At 56.0% G+C, this 13,609-nt stretch overlaps 1 protein-coding gene across 1 annotated transcript in view; it reads left to right on the top strand.

Moving 5' to 3' along the window:
* Nucleotides 1-8,784, top strand: part of SDC3 (syndecan 3) — a gene marked incomplete at its 5' end in the record, with an annotated part of 36,826 nt that extends 28,042 nt beyond the window's left edge. Inside the window, 4 exons of the mRNA XM_056122956.1 lie at nt 231-348; nt 1,806-2,419; nt 3,890-4,181; nt 5,014-8,784. Of these exons, the coding sequence (XP_055978931.1) occupies nt 231-348; nt 1,806-2,419; nt 3,890-4,181; nt 5,014-5,180 (1,191 nt within the window). The remainder of the gene's footprint in view (nt 1-230; nt 349-1,805; nt 2,420-3,889; nt 4,182-5,013) is intronic.
* Nucleotides 8,785-13,609: the final 4,825 nt, after the last annotated feature.

Below are 13,609 nucleotides of genomic sequence, written 5' to 3'. Positions count from 1 at the left end.
CCAGCCTGTTGCCTCTGATCCAGCAGTGCCGACTGGGCGGGGGTGCCAGGGTACCCGGTGCCTTGGTCAGAAGATGGGCTGCCGGCTGACCACTGTGTTCTGGGAGGTGGTGCTGCATGGCCACGTGCTTGCCAGGCCTTCAGCGACTGGCCCGCACTGTGTCAGTGTCCTTCCGGGGGCAGGGTGCTGGCCGTGGGCACTGAGCCCTGTACCCCCTCTGCCCACTCCAGACTCAGCGCTGGCTCAGCGAGAACTTCGAGAGGCCCGTGGACCTCGAGGGCTCCGGGGACGACGACGCCTTCCCCGATGACGAGCTGGATGACCTGTACTCGGGGTCCGGCTCGGGCTGTAAGTGCCCCTCTCCTTCCCCTTGTGTCCTGTTGGCAGCCACAGCCGGCTGTCCATGCCACACCTACACCCTGACATGATGGCAAGGGACAGGAAACTCATGGACTTGCTTTGCCAGTGGGATGGGGGAGGGTAGACAATGATCTGGACTCTCCTGGACCCCAGCACAGAGAACAGATGCTCTGAGGACCACTGAGCCCGGGACTTGCCACTCCCCTTTTCACCCTCCCTCCGTGTCTACATGTACTGCTTGGGTCTCCCTATAGACCCCCATCCCATGGGGTGCAGGGGGCGGGCACAGACACCCTTCTGTAACCCAGTGCTCAGGCCTATTTTTAGAGGCACTTAGCAACTACTTCTGGACTCAGTGGCAAAGACCTCAGGAGAAACCACTTGATTGGCCCATTTTGAGTTAGGTGATCTTCCCCTGTCCAGTCACTGGCCAGGCAGGGTTAGGGCAGTGATGGAAATGGCCTGTGGCCTGTCAGGAGATAAGGGAGGCATGTCCAGTTCCATCCTTCGATGCCACACTGGTAAGATGCTGGGGTCTGGCACACTGCTGAGTCCACACTCTGGCTCAGGGAGGGGCCAGAATGAGATGGTAAGGTCCTCCAGGACATAGAGCTGACCACCCACACCCCACCCTGAGGGCCCCCATTTCTGGGGGTCTTCCTGGCCCCTCCCAGCCCCAATGCCTAGTCCACCCCCTGGCGCAGGTGTCTTCTTTCTCATCCTTTCCTCCCCAGCTCCTCGTTGGCCTTTGAGCCCTCAGATTGCTGGAGCAACCCACTTTGCCCCTCTCCCATCTTCAGCAAGATTTGCTGCTGGTAGGGTCCTGTTTGCCTCTGCCTGTACTCAGGCTGCATAAACTAGAATCATCTTTGAGTAGTTCCTGAAAGAGGTAGCCCCCTAGAAGAAAATTTGGCTGCACAGAGATGACTGGGGAATATGTACCAGCCATCAGCCAACCAATAATCTTTTCCTCACCTTGTCCTAGAAAAATGGTACACAGTGGAATGGGAGATGTGGCTCAGTGGTAGAATGAAAACCTGGGTGTCCTCCTGCGTGGGGATGGGGGAAAGGGAGGGAGGGTAAGTGGGAGGGAGGAATGGGAGAGGGAAGGGAGGAGAGCGTGTAGGAGGGAGGGAAGGAAGGAGAGAGGGAGGAGGGAGGGAAGGAAGGAGAGAGGGAGGAGGGAGGGAAGGAAGGAGAGAGGGAGGCGGGAGAGAAGGAAGGAGAGGAGAAGGAGGTAGGAGGGAGGGAAGGAAGGAGAGGGGATAGGAGGGAGTGAAGGAAGGGTGGAGGAAAGGAGAGAGGGAAGGAAGAAGGGAAGGAGGGAGAGAGATTAGGATAGAGATTAGGAGAGAGGGAGGGAGGAGGTGGCAGCCTTTCTTTGCCTGGGCACCTCCTGTCCAGTCACCCAGCTCCCTAGCTCTCTCCTCTCTCCACCCCCTCAGACTTCGAGCAGGAGTCGGGCATCGAGACAGCCATACGGTTCAGCCCAGACGTGGCCCTGGCAGTGTCCACCACTCCTGCTGTGCTGCCTACCATGGACATCCAGCCCATGGGCATCCCGTTTGAAGAGGTCACCTCTGAGCATCCCACGCCGGAGCCAGCCACCAGCGCCCCCATAGTGACGGCAGTCCCCGAAGAGCCCAGCCCGAGAGCCATCACCACCTCCATGCCCACGGCTACTCCCGCTGCCACCACACCCGAGGCCCCGACCGTGGCCATGGTGCCTGCCACAGTGGCCACCGCCACCCCGAGCCTCCCTGAAGTTCCCCCTTCCACGGCTACCACCACCGTCATAAGGACCACCGGCATTCAGAGGCTCCTGCCTCTTCCGCTGACCACAGCAGCCACGGCCCAGGCCACCACCCCAGAGGCACCCTCACCGCCCACCACCGTGGCGTTCTTGGACACAGAGGCCCCAACGCCCAGGCTGGTCAGCACAGCTACCTCCAGGCCCAGGGCCCTTCCCAGGCCAGTTACCACCCAGGAACCTGTGATCCCTGAGGAGAGCACGCTGCCCCTGGGCTCCACAGCCCCTGGACCCACAGAACTGGCGCAGGTGAGCGTGGGAGGAGATGGGGATGAAGGTGGAAGTGGGTGGGGCAGGGTGATGGAGCTGGGCAGGAGCGAGGGGAGGCTCCCTGGGGGACCCAGACCCGGGAGAATGAGAAAGTCGCTGAGGTGTGCAGTTGCGGCTGGCTGTGAGTCACACACAGGGGAGCGCTGGTGGGGACGGGGCTGTGTGTTAGGGCTTGAGGGAATGGTGTGCTGGTGTGCAAGGGGCCGGGAGCCTGGGTGTTCTGGCTAGCTGCAGGGATGCAGGAGCCAGGCAGCCGGGAATGAAACCTGCCCCAAATAAAGAGCCCAAGAATAGTGCTGGGCCATAGTTAAGGAGCCCCAGATCCTGGTCTGGGCATTGTCATTCCTGTAGTTGCTGCATCCGGCACCATGGGTCTGAGGGCGTCCAGAGTTGGGCTCACCGAGGAATGCTTGCAGCCCACATTTAGTGGCACGCTGCCTGGGTGGCGTCTCCTCCTGCCTCGCCCCCTCCTCCTGCACACACGCACAGGGCTTGGAACCCAGCAGTCGGCTCCAAAGGCCAGGGCGTGGGGAGGGGCACAGACATTATGAGTGGACGAGGTGGGGGTGATTAAAGGGAAGAGGAAGATGTGGGGACGTGGGGACAGAGAGGATGAGGAGATGGGAGATGTCGCCTGGGCCATGCTGCCTGAGTGGGAGCTGACGCCTCACACAGGACCGGGCCCTGCCGCTGCTCTGGGCCAGCCTCAGTCCTTGGGGCCTTGGGGCTTCCCTGCAGAGCTCGGCCCCTAGGGAGTGGAGACAGCGGCAGGCCCTGCTGGCTGGTATGGCCTTCACCTGCTGCTTCTCACCTGGCCACAGGCACCTGAGAAGCAGCTGCCTCTGCTGTGGTTACTGGGCTGGCCTGTCCCCTGGCTTGAACTCCCCTGGAGTGGCCTCCAGGCTGAGAGCATCACCTCTGCCCCAAGTACATAAACCAGGCCCAAGGGTGTAACAGCTGCACCCAGTGCACCCCCCACCCCACCCCATCACTGCAATAGGAACCCCCCCCAAGGCTTCCAGAGGGCAAGGGGGATAGGGTGGGGACGAGGCGGCTGGATGAGACAGCATTGTCTGGGTTAGAAACAGAGTGGCATTAGGTCACATGGCTTTTAGTCTCCTTCTTCCAGTGCCACCTGTGTGTGTGCATGTGTGAGTGTGTATATGTGTCTGTGTGCATGTGCATGTTTGTGTGCAGGTGCATGTTTGTGGGCATGTTTATGCATGTCTGTGTGTGCGTATAAGTTTGTCTATGTTAGTGTGCGTGACTGTGAATGCATGTGTGTGGGTGTATGGGAGTGTGTGCTCGTGTGTTTGTCTATGTGTGTGTGAGTGCATATGTGTGAGTGTGAGCATGTGTGTGCATGTGTGTGCTCATGTGTGTGTACATGTGTGTGTAGCTGCCCCAGGGTAGGGACTATTTCCTGGGCTCATGCCACTTTCCCCACAGACTCCAACCCCGGAGTCTCTCCTCACCACAGTCCGGGAGGAGCCAGAGGTGCCGGTGAGCGGGGGCCCCAGTGGGGACTTCGAGCTGCCTGAGGAGGATACCACGCAGCCAGACACAGCCAACGAGGTGGTGGCTGTTGGTGGAGCAGCCGCCAGGCCGTCACCTCCTACTGGGACACTGCCCAAAGGTGCTGGCCCTGGCCCTGGCCTCCTGGACAATGCGATTGACTCAGGCAGCTCAGCGGCTCAGCTGCCTCAGAAGAGCATCCTGGAGCGGAAGGAGGTGCTTGTAGGTGAGCACTGGGGTCGGGGGACCCATGGGGGGGTGACTGGGATCTCTGGGCATTTAGGAGAAAGGCACTGGCATGGGTAGCCTGGGGAGAGAAAATGGGGGCTCGACCCCTAGACTTGCCATCTAACTTTTGACTTTCTCCCACCCTTGGTCTGACCTTGACTTCATCTCCACCTTCCTCCTGCCCTCTGACCCCCCTCCTCAGACTCTGACCCTGATCTCTACTCACTGTAACTGGACCTTCCATCCAGTTCCTAATCTCTGTTCCCAGTTTGACTTGTCCTGCCCTCACCCCCAACCCAGCCTATGTGGTCCTGCCCTGGTCCCATCTCCCGAGGAGCACCTGGACTCATGGTCCAAGCATTTCTATCGCTTAGGAGCAGTTTGGCCTCAGGGAGGCAGGCTTTACCTCTGGGGCTCCACTTTTGCCGTCCTTGCTCAATGCCCTTTGTTCCTATCTGTGAGCTCTCCCAGATGCTGTGTATCATTGCTCAGTTGGCAGTGTCCTTCTTCCTTAATGCTATAGAAAATACTTGAGTTTCTACCAGCAGTTGGCGTTCTTCATTTGATGAGAACTGTGGCAACTATGCTCAGGTTAAGTGACTGTACGTGAGGTAACGAGGATGGGGCCAGGCCACAGCAGAGCCGAGGCTGATGGTATTTGATTGAACTCCAATGCAACAAAGAATTTAAAAAAAGCAAAAGCAAAAGGAAAGACTCCAACTCCAGCCTCAGATTGGGAGCCCCAGCCCTCTTCCCCACCCTTGTCCTGCACCCAGGGCCCTTCTCTGGACTTGTCCCCCGTACCTTGACCTCTGCTTTCTTCCCCACAGCTGTGATTGTGGGCGGGGTGGTAGGTGCCCTGTTCGCCGCCTTCCTCGTCACGCTGCTCATCTACCGCATGAAGAAGAAGGACGAGGGCAGCTACACTCTGGAGGAACCCAAGCAGGCGAGCGTCACGTACCAGAAGCCTGACAAGCAGGAGGAGTTCTACGCTTAGTGGAGCCTCAGTGCCTCCCTGCAGTCTCAGCACTGCCCCTCTGCCCAGTCCTCTGCCCAGGGCAGTCCCACCAGCTGGGGCTGGGCCTGAGAGGGAGCCTGGCCCACTTCTTCTCTGCCCACCCTCCCACCATCTGTCCGGACTGCCAGCCTCACACAGATGTTCCCTGAGGGAGGGAGGGGTGCTGCTGCCTGCTCTAGACTGTGACCTTACGAGCTCATCTCTGTCTCCCACCACCCTGGCACTTCAGGACCTCGTGTCTGATGGACAGGAGGAGGGAAGCACCTGATTGGCTGGGGGAAGAAGGAGTGGGGCTTGAGGGGGGCTTCATCTCCTACCTGGCCCCACATGACTGCCCGAGGTCTCCTCTCAGGGGCAGAGAGGCACTCGGGCTGATTTCTAGGACAAGCATTTTAACAAACAGCCCTTGAAATCACCAAGGCACCACAGTCTCTCCCTCCTACCCAGGGGACCCCTCTCTGTCCTGAGAGGGTGCACCTGGTCACCAGCCTGCTTTGTTCCAGCCACTCCGGAGTTGTGGGGTCTCTTCCCCTGTCTTCATACACATTCACCTCTTTCCCAGTCTGCCCCAGGCAGCCTCCAATGATGAATAGCTGGCTTGCTCTGCCCTCCCTCTGGTGAGTGGATCCCACAGAGACACCATCTCTCACACCACCCCAAGTCACAAAGACAAAAGCCCACAACAGCACCGTCATACACAGTCCTTCCAAGCCACTCAAGACATGGTAGACAGACATTCTTCCAAAGATATTTATTCTCATGCGTTTCTCACGCCAGCCCCTGCCCCCCCCCCCAAGCACTCATGGCAATGCAAGTTACTGGTCATTGTCACCATGTGGTGATGATGTGGCCTGTCTCCTTTCTGTTCCTCTGGCCCCACATTCTCCAGCTTCAGGCTTACTGGGGAGAGTGGGATCAAGCTGAAACACTCAGCCCATATTGGGTCCCCTGAGCTGCCCTGTTACTCTTCATCTTCATCACAATCCCCTTAGCGACTGCATTGCCACTGGTCCTGGTGTGTGACACAATCCCTCGTGGATGCACAATCTCACCCACCTACTCTGCTCTGACCTGGAAGACAGGTGGGCACTGGAGCCTTTTCTGAAAGAAAGTACAGTGGACGGGGCAGTACCACCAGTTTCCCCAGGGCATTGCACATGGGCAGCAGCCCTGGCCTCACGCTCTGCTTGGCAGTCCGGGAAGGGCTTGCTTCGGGGCCAGTCCCCCCACCAACAGGGGAGCCTTGCTGGGGAAGGTTTCTGGAGTATGAAGATGTGAAGGGGGTGTGGGCATCCTGGAGCAAAGGCCCTGGGTGTGGTGAGGACACGTTATCTGGTTCCTGGTCTCCCTGAACCCCCTCCAGTTCTGAGCTCGGGCCTGACTGCCTCCCAGGACACACGTCTCCAAAGTGCCTGTGAGGGTGGGCCCTGCCACCGCCGGGCCCTCCGTACCCTCTCCCCTTGGCCTCACCCCACCCAGGGGTCTGCCTGGGGCCCTACCCCTGGACACTTGCCCACTCATTAGCCAATATCCTGGTGGTCTGGATGAGCTCAACCTGAAACCACCCATCCAGACACACTGGGCCATACCAAGGGCTAAGGTGGGACTCAACGGGGTAGGAGCTGGCACGGACCCCAGACTCCCCCTGCTATGTTCCCCTAGCAATGAAGGTCACTTCTGGTCCATACCTTCCATGTAGGGGTCCCAAATCTCCTTTGGGGAAGTTGAGCTTGGTGGGGGCTCTTGTGGCCAAGGGTATGATCTGAGCAGAGGCTGGCTGGTGCTCACACCCCCACCCTGATGGAAATTAGGAACCCAGTTTTATTTCTGTTCCCTTTTCAGAACTCCCTGTCAGCAAACTTCTGCGGGGTGAGGGGTGGTGGCGCCGGGGCCACTGGAGGAAGGTGCCAGGCTGTCTCGGGCCCATCCACTATTTGCTTCCAGGCTGGGGCGCCATCTCCAGGAGCCCAGAGCCCCCCTCAGCAGAGCCAGGAGGCTTGGTGGAATCCAGCTCTTCAGGGGGCAGGAGTGAGGATCCCCTGGCCTGACCTGTCCTCCCTGGGGCACTGAGGGTAGAGGGGACCTAAGTTCCCTTGGTCCCTCTCTGCTCTTGGGGGGCTGCAGTTCTGGGGGTCGTTGCTCTGGAGAGAAGGCCTGGACCGGCCAAGGCTGAGAAACCAGGGAGCACCGAGGGAACCAGCAGTCTGGGCTGGTGAGGAGGGGAGCAGTCCCACCCAAGAGGTGGGCATCACCTCTGTGCAGTGCAGGGAGGCATCTGGGGCAGGCTGGATGAAGGGGCCAATTTGGCTCCCTTGCAGCATTCTGGTGTGACATCCTGAGGGCACGTTTGGGGCTCCACACTTTGTCTTTTCTCTGTGTCATTTGAGAGAAAAGCTTGGTAGTGCCCTGGGCAGATGTCCTGCCATGCTTCTCACTGGGCCTGACAGCCCAAATCTCCTGCCTGCCCTGCTTAGGCTGGGAATGGGGGAGAGAGGTCAGCTGCAAGGAGCTGGAGCTCCCAATGTGCAATGTGGGTGCAGGGTCTGGCCCTGCCTGGCGTGTGGTGAGGGGCGCCAGGTCTGGCCCAGGAGGGCCCCGGGGGGGGGGGGAAATCTGTCCTCCAGTCCTCTGGCGTTTCCTGGAACACGTGGCTGGTTCCAAAACAAAGGGCACCTGTGCAGCTGAGCCCTTGTTGGGCCTTTGCTGCCAAGGAGAATGGAGTGACGGTGGTTTACGGTGGCCCAGACCCTAGCCGTGACTTTTCCACTCCAAGCTCAGTCTCTCTGGAGACCAGAGTGAGGGGGTCTCACCTCATGCTGGGCCTCCTGATGGCTGGAGGCGGGTGGTTGGTGCCCAGGACGGGTGGGGCGGGTCTGTGGGCAGTAGCTTCATATTGAGCTTGGTGTGCACAGGCCAGACCCCCTTACCAGGGGATTGGCACCTCCCTCTGTCTAGGCCTCCGGGCTGGGGCCCTGGGCACCGGGTGTGGCCTCTGCAGCCTCCTCCGCTGAATTTCTTGACAGGCTCAGTCCTGGACTGGCCACTCCGGCCTCCTGCCTGTAAATAGAAGCCCACATACTGTACAGATTTGCAGAGATGCCGAGATGGGGCCAGGAGTCGCCCTCTGAGGGCGGATGACTCCAGCACCCCCAGGCGCCCACCGGCCCCAGTGTGGCGAATGCATGTAAATAGTTTCCGTAGGCAGCGTGGCTCCAGAGAGCCCCCTGAAGAGTGTCCCTCTGTGCGTCCTTTCTCCTGTACAGTCCTCCAAGACCCTGGCCTGGGCTGCGTGGCCGCTAGGCCCTCCTCCCCAAGGCCGCCCGCCCCCGCCCCCCATAACCTGTTTATTAACCATACCTGCCCTGAGTTCATGGCCAAAACTTTACATGAGGAAAAGCAGAGGGAAAAGATGGCGAACGAGACCAGGCAAAAGCCCTGCGCGGGGCTCACCTGTCCCAGCCTTGCAGAGGAACTGCTTGGATTTTTGGTTTTGTTTATTTTGTTCTCCCCCCCCCCTTTTTTTTTTTAACACTTTCCCGTGCTGTGCCCATTTATAAGAGGAAATAAAACAAAGCTGAAATGATGCCCGGTGTCAGCGTGTGAGAACGTGGAAGTCCCTGGGGGAGGGAAGCCCAGAGGCCTCAGCCACTTTCCCCTTTGGTAGGAAACTGAGAACCAAGTCAGGAGAATGGACCCACAACCCCTTGTGGGAGCTGTTGTGGTCAAAGAAGCCGTCTAGTGAGAATATTTGGGAAACCTTAGGGCTAGCTGTGGGGTAAGTGGGGAGCCTGCACACCACCCGTTTCCCCCTCCCTGGGGAAGAACTCTGGTTTCCGGCCACAGAAGCTTGGGACCACAAGCTGCTGGAAGCAGGCCCAGGGTGTGGGCTTTGTGGGCAGCCAGGCCTGATTCCAAGCCCAGATGACATTTTCTAGCTCAGACTCGGGAAGTTACTTGACTTCTCAGAGCCTCTATTTTTTTTTTTTTAACCTACAGTTCAGTTCAACCCCCAGATAGACTGGCCTCGGCTGCATGAACATCAGCACCGTGCTTGTTGAGTCTTCTATGATGAGTGGAACCAGAAGAGATGGGTTCTGTGTCTCAGAGTCACAGACTGATGTGGAGGGTCACTACATGGCTGGGAGGGCCTGAGGGCCAGTCCTCTGGCCCCAGTGCAGAATCCCTTCTTCAGGGCCTCTCGTCAGCTGCTGTATTGCAGGTCACTTGAGAATTCCATCCTCACTTCAGCCCAGACCTCCAATGTTGCCTGTTATCTATCTGGGGGATCAAACTGATGACCCCCTGACATGAGTGTCATGTGACACTTCTCCATTTCCCAGTCCTAGCACTCAGGGCACTCGTGGTCCAACTGCACGAATCAGTCTCATGGCAGCATGATAACACTGGTCTCGGGTGAGGGGGTCTCGTGTCTTAGTCACCTGCTCCAGTGCTCTTCTTGTCCCAACCTTTTGTCTTCTCACTGCCAGGCCATTCTGAGACAGCTCCCTGACCTTGCACTCAACTTGTCCCCCAAGAGTCTTGGTCACCCAGCCACAGACTGTGAAGGTGCCACTCCCACATCCACAGAGGACCAACTGCACTCACCAAGTTCTCAAAGGGTTGACCAAGTTCTCACAGGATAACTGTGTTCTAATGAAGTTCTTTCAGGGCTGACCAAGATCTCACAGGATAACTATGTTCTAACCAAGTTCTCACAGGGCTGACCATGTTCTAACAAGACTATGTTCTAACCAAGTTCTCAGAGGATGACCAAATTCTCTTAGGGCTAACCAAACTCTCACAGGATAACCGGGTTCTAGACAAGTTCTGACAGGGTTAACAGAATTCTAACTTAGTTCTCACAGGACGACCAAGTGCTAACCAAGTTCTTACAGGACTGAGTTCTAATGGACACTAACTCTTCTGACAGGCCTGGGCCCCAGCTAACAGTCTGCTCCGTCATGAGGAGTCAGTCTCCCACAATTCAAAGGCCAGATACCTACATGGCTCAGCCCCAGGAAGCTTTCCCACTGTCCTCAGTGTTCCCATGGCCTATCCCTCCTGTACACCCCATCACCTCATCGGAACCTAGTGATGTGCACCCACATTTTGTTCTCAGCTTCTTGGGAGAATAGAAAGCCTGTGATCTCAGAGGGCAGTGGACTCGGCTGTGTGTTCTGGGGCATCTTGTTCCACCTCTCACTTTCCTCCCATGCAAATGTATAGGAGGAGGCTGTGGTGAGGATTCAATGAGATAATCCAGGTTGCACCTCAGTGGCATAATGAGTTCGGCTCCAGCCCCTGCAATAAAGCAAATATCGCCATAGAGTGAGTCATAGGGACATTCTGGTTTCCCAGTGCATGTAAAAGTTATATTTACACTATGCTGTAGTCTATTAAGCGTGCAATAGCATTATGTCTAAAGAAGCAATGTGCACACCTTAATTATAAAATGCTTTATTGCCAAAAAATGCTAATTGTGGGGGCTGGGGCTCAAAGGGCTGGAAAGCATGCTTTGCATTGTGGAGCCTTGGGTTTGATCCCCAACACTGCATGGTACCCTGAGCACTGCTGGGTGTGATGCCCCCCCCCAAACTTTGCTGACCACGATTGGGAAAGTGGGGCTGATGGACTTGCTCAACCCAGGGTTGCCACAAACCTTCAACTTGTACAAAGTGCAATATCTGTGAAGTGCAATAAAGTAAAACGCAATAAAACCAGGTGTGCTTGTATCATAAAAGCAACAAACATGGAGAAGCTGGGTGCATGTGGCAGCCAATGGCTGGGCTTCACTCCCTCTTAGCGATGTCTGGGCAGGTAAACCTCGCTTCACATCCCAGCTCTGCCATGACCGAGCTTCGGAATGGTGAAACCCTAGGTGCTGATGCTTACAGTGCTCAGGGATGTGCCTGGCTTGGCAGAGGTGCTCTGCAAGAGCCCCCAAACAGGTGTGGGCTCTAATTCTTGCCTTGGCTTTGCTCATTGCTACTGTGAGGATGCGTGGGACCCTGCATGCTGCCTATTCAATGCTTGTGAGGCAGGGGCTTGGGGTGGAAATGGAAGTGTCGGTGGCAGCTGCGGGTAGCCTGTGTGTGACTCAGGCTCAGGCCTGGAAATCATAGTGCTGGGCCACACAGATGGACACTGCTGGACTTAGTGCTGTTCTCTCTGGCCCTGGAGCCTTGGGGATGAGCCGCCCAACAGAGGGAGAAGCGGGAAGAATAGCTGATTGTTTGCCTGCACCCCAGAGGTCACAGCTGCCTGCCCAAGCTGCCGGAGGACAGAGTGTACTCAGCCGCTGTGCACCGCCCACCCTGTCTCTGTGGGCCTGTGGGTAGGCTGGGGCAGATGTACAGAGGACCCAGGCTCATCATGGCTATGGGACTTGGAGGAAAGAGGTTAGGCTGACGTGAGGGGGCATTGGGATCAGAGAGCAGATGGCCAAAGAGCTGGGGGCATGTCCAGGGATGGGCTGTCCTCACATTGTATCAGCTGAACCTCATGCACATCCGGACTCCTGACTGGACTTTGAAAATGGGGAAACTGAGTCACAAAGAGCAGGAATCCAAAGTCCTCGAGTTTTCCAAGGTGCTGTGGAATTCCAGCCTGGGGCTCACCTGATGGTGGGGTCCTTTGATTCCACCCTGTCTTTCCCTACCCCTGTTGCTAGGGGGCTTTGGGATCCTCAGCATGTCACTCAACTGTTCTGAACCTCAGTTACGTCATCCACAAAAGAGAAGTTATGGACATGCAAAATGGGTCTTTGCACAACTCCTTTGTGGGGTGCTTTCCAGTTGCTTAGACACAGTTGCAGATATCGTGTCATGTGATTCTTAGAGAAAATGATGAACCCCCTTTCTACATTGTCTCTATGGGAAAACCCACATTGGGGGACACTTCTAATGGATAAATGACTGGGGTTCTCCAATTTAAAACTTTTTAAGAAAGGAAGAAGTGTTCACTACAGCCAGATGTGTGGGGAACACCTCAAAGGAAAGGGTGTGGTCCTTGATTGCCACCACAGTAACAATAAAGGGAAGGGAAGGGGAATGTTTTCAGAAAGAGAAAAAGCATGTTCATTAGTCAATGACTTGATTCAGATTCAATACATTTTGGGGAAAATGAATTTTGAGATAGGTAGAAAATTGAATATTGAATATTTGGTACAAAGGCATTGATTGTCAATGTTCTTAGACATGATGATGGTCAACAGTTATGTGTCTTTATTGTTGTGTTTTGCTTTTTAGACCATACCCAGTGATGCTCAGTGCTTAATCCTGACTCTGGGCTCAGGGATTTCTCCTGGCAGGGTTCAGGGGACCATATTCAGTGCTAGGGATCAAACCATTGTCGGCCTCTGCAGAGGCAAGCACCTTAACTCCTGTACTGTCTCTAGTGAAATATTTACTTATAAGTGGGAGATTGTCTGGGATTGATTGACTTAAAAGGAATATGGGGAGAAGGGGGTGGGAGAATTGAGGGAGACAAGCTAGGACTTGAGAGGTAGTGCAGGGCTAAGGCACTTGGTTTTATCCTCAGCACTGCAAAGAGTCCCTTCAAGCTCACCTCTTCCCCACGCCATCCCCGAGGAGTAATCCCTGAGCACAGAGCCAGGAGTAAGCCCCTGGTGTGTTTCAAATCCTCCTCTCCCTTCCCCCCCAAAAGATAGGACTTGAACTGAAGTTGTAGAAGCTAAATAACAGGCACACCAGAGATTATTAATCTATTCTAAGTGTAAATTTTAAATTCTTCATAATAAAAGAAGAAAATGGTTCCTGTGGGGCATGAAAACTTTCCAGGGAAGAGGATCTTTGAACTCCAAGCCCCACTTCCTCCCTCCACCCTGCTCCCTGTCCCTCCTGTTCCTAACAGGGTCTCCTCAGTGACCTGTTTGCCCAGCTGCATGTCATCCACATTCATGGCCCCTGAGTTCTCTGACCCTTTTTATAAAACTCTCTCTCGTGATTGTCTCGGATCAGAAAACTCATGTGAGAATGGGGTGGCATCTGGGGCTTCAGTGAGTGCTGTCCCTGGGGGTTGGTTTACTGGAAGCCAGAGGGGATCTGGGTGGCAAGGGGACCAATTTCTCAATCAGACTGTAAGTTCCTTAGGGGTAGAGGTGGATGTCTTACCCGCTGGTATTTCCCGTAATGTCTTGTCAGGATGGAGTATACATTTGGTGCTCAGTAAATACTGTGTGAAATCTGTGGATGCCTCAGGTCATGCAGGTGGGTGTTAGTAGCCCACCGGAGCTTGGCTCATGTAGGCGCTGTCCATGGTACTAAGGTACACTCAAGGGCTGCAAGCCCAGTGGGCTTTCCTTCCTGAAGACAGCACAGGAATGCAAGAGGTTGTGTGTGTGCGTGTGCAGGTGTAGAATAAAGGTGCAGGAGAGTCCCTTTAGTGTC

This window comes from Sorex fumeus, unplaced genomic scaffold (genome assembly GCF_029834395.1).
Source record: "Sorex fumeus unplaced genomic scaffold, SorFum_2.1 ptg000047l, whole genome shotgun sequence".
Lineage (NCBI taxonomy): Eukaryota > Metazoa > Chordata > Mammalia > Eulipotyphla > Soricidae > Sorex > Sorex fumeus.
The sequence above is the reverse complement of the archived record's forward strand: the minus strand, read 5'-3'. Positions and strand labels throughout refer to the sequence as shown.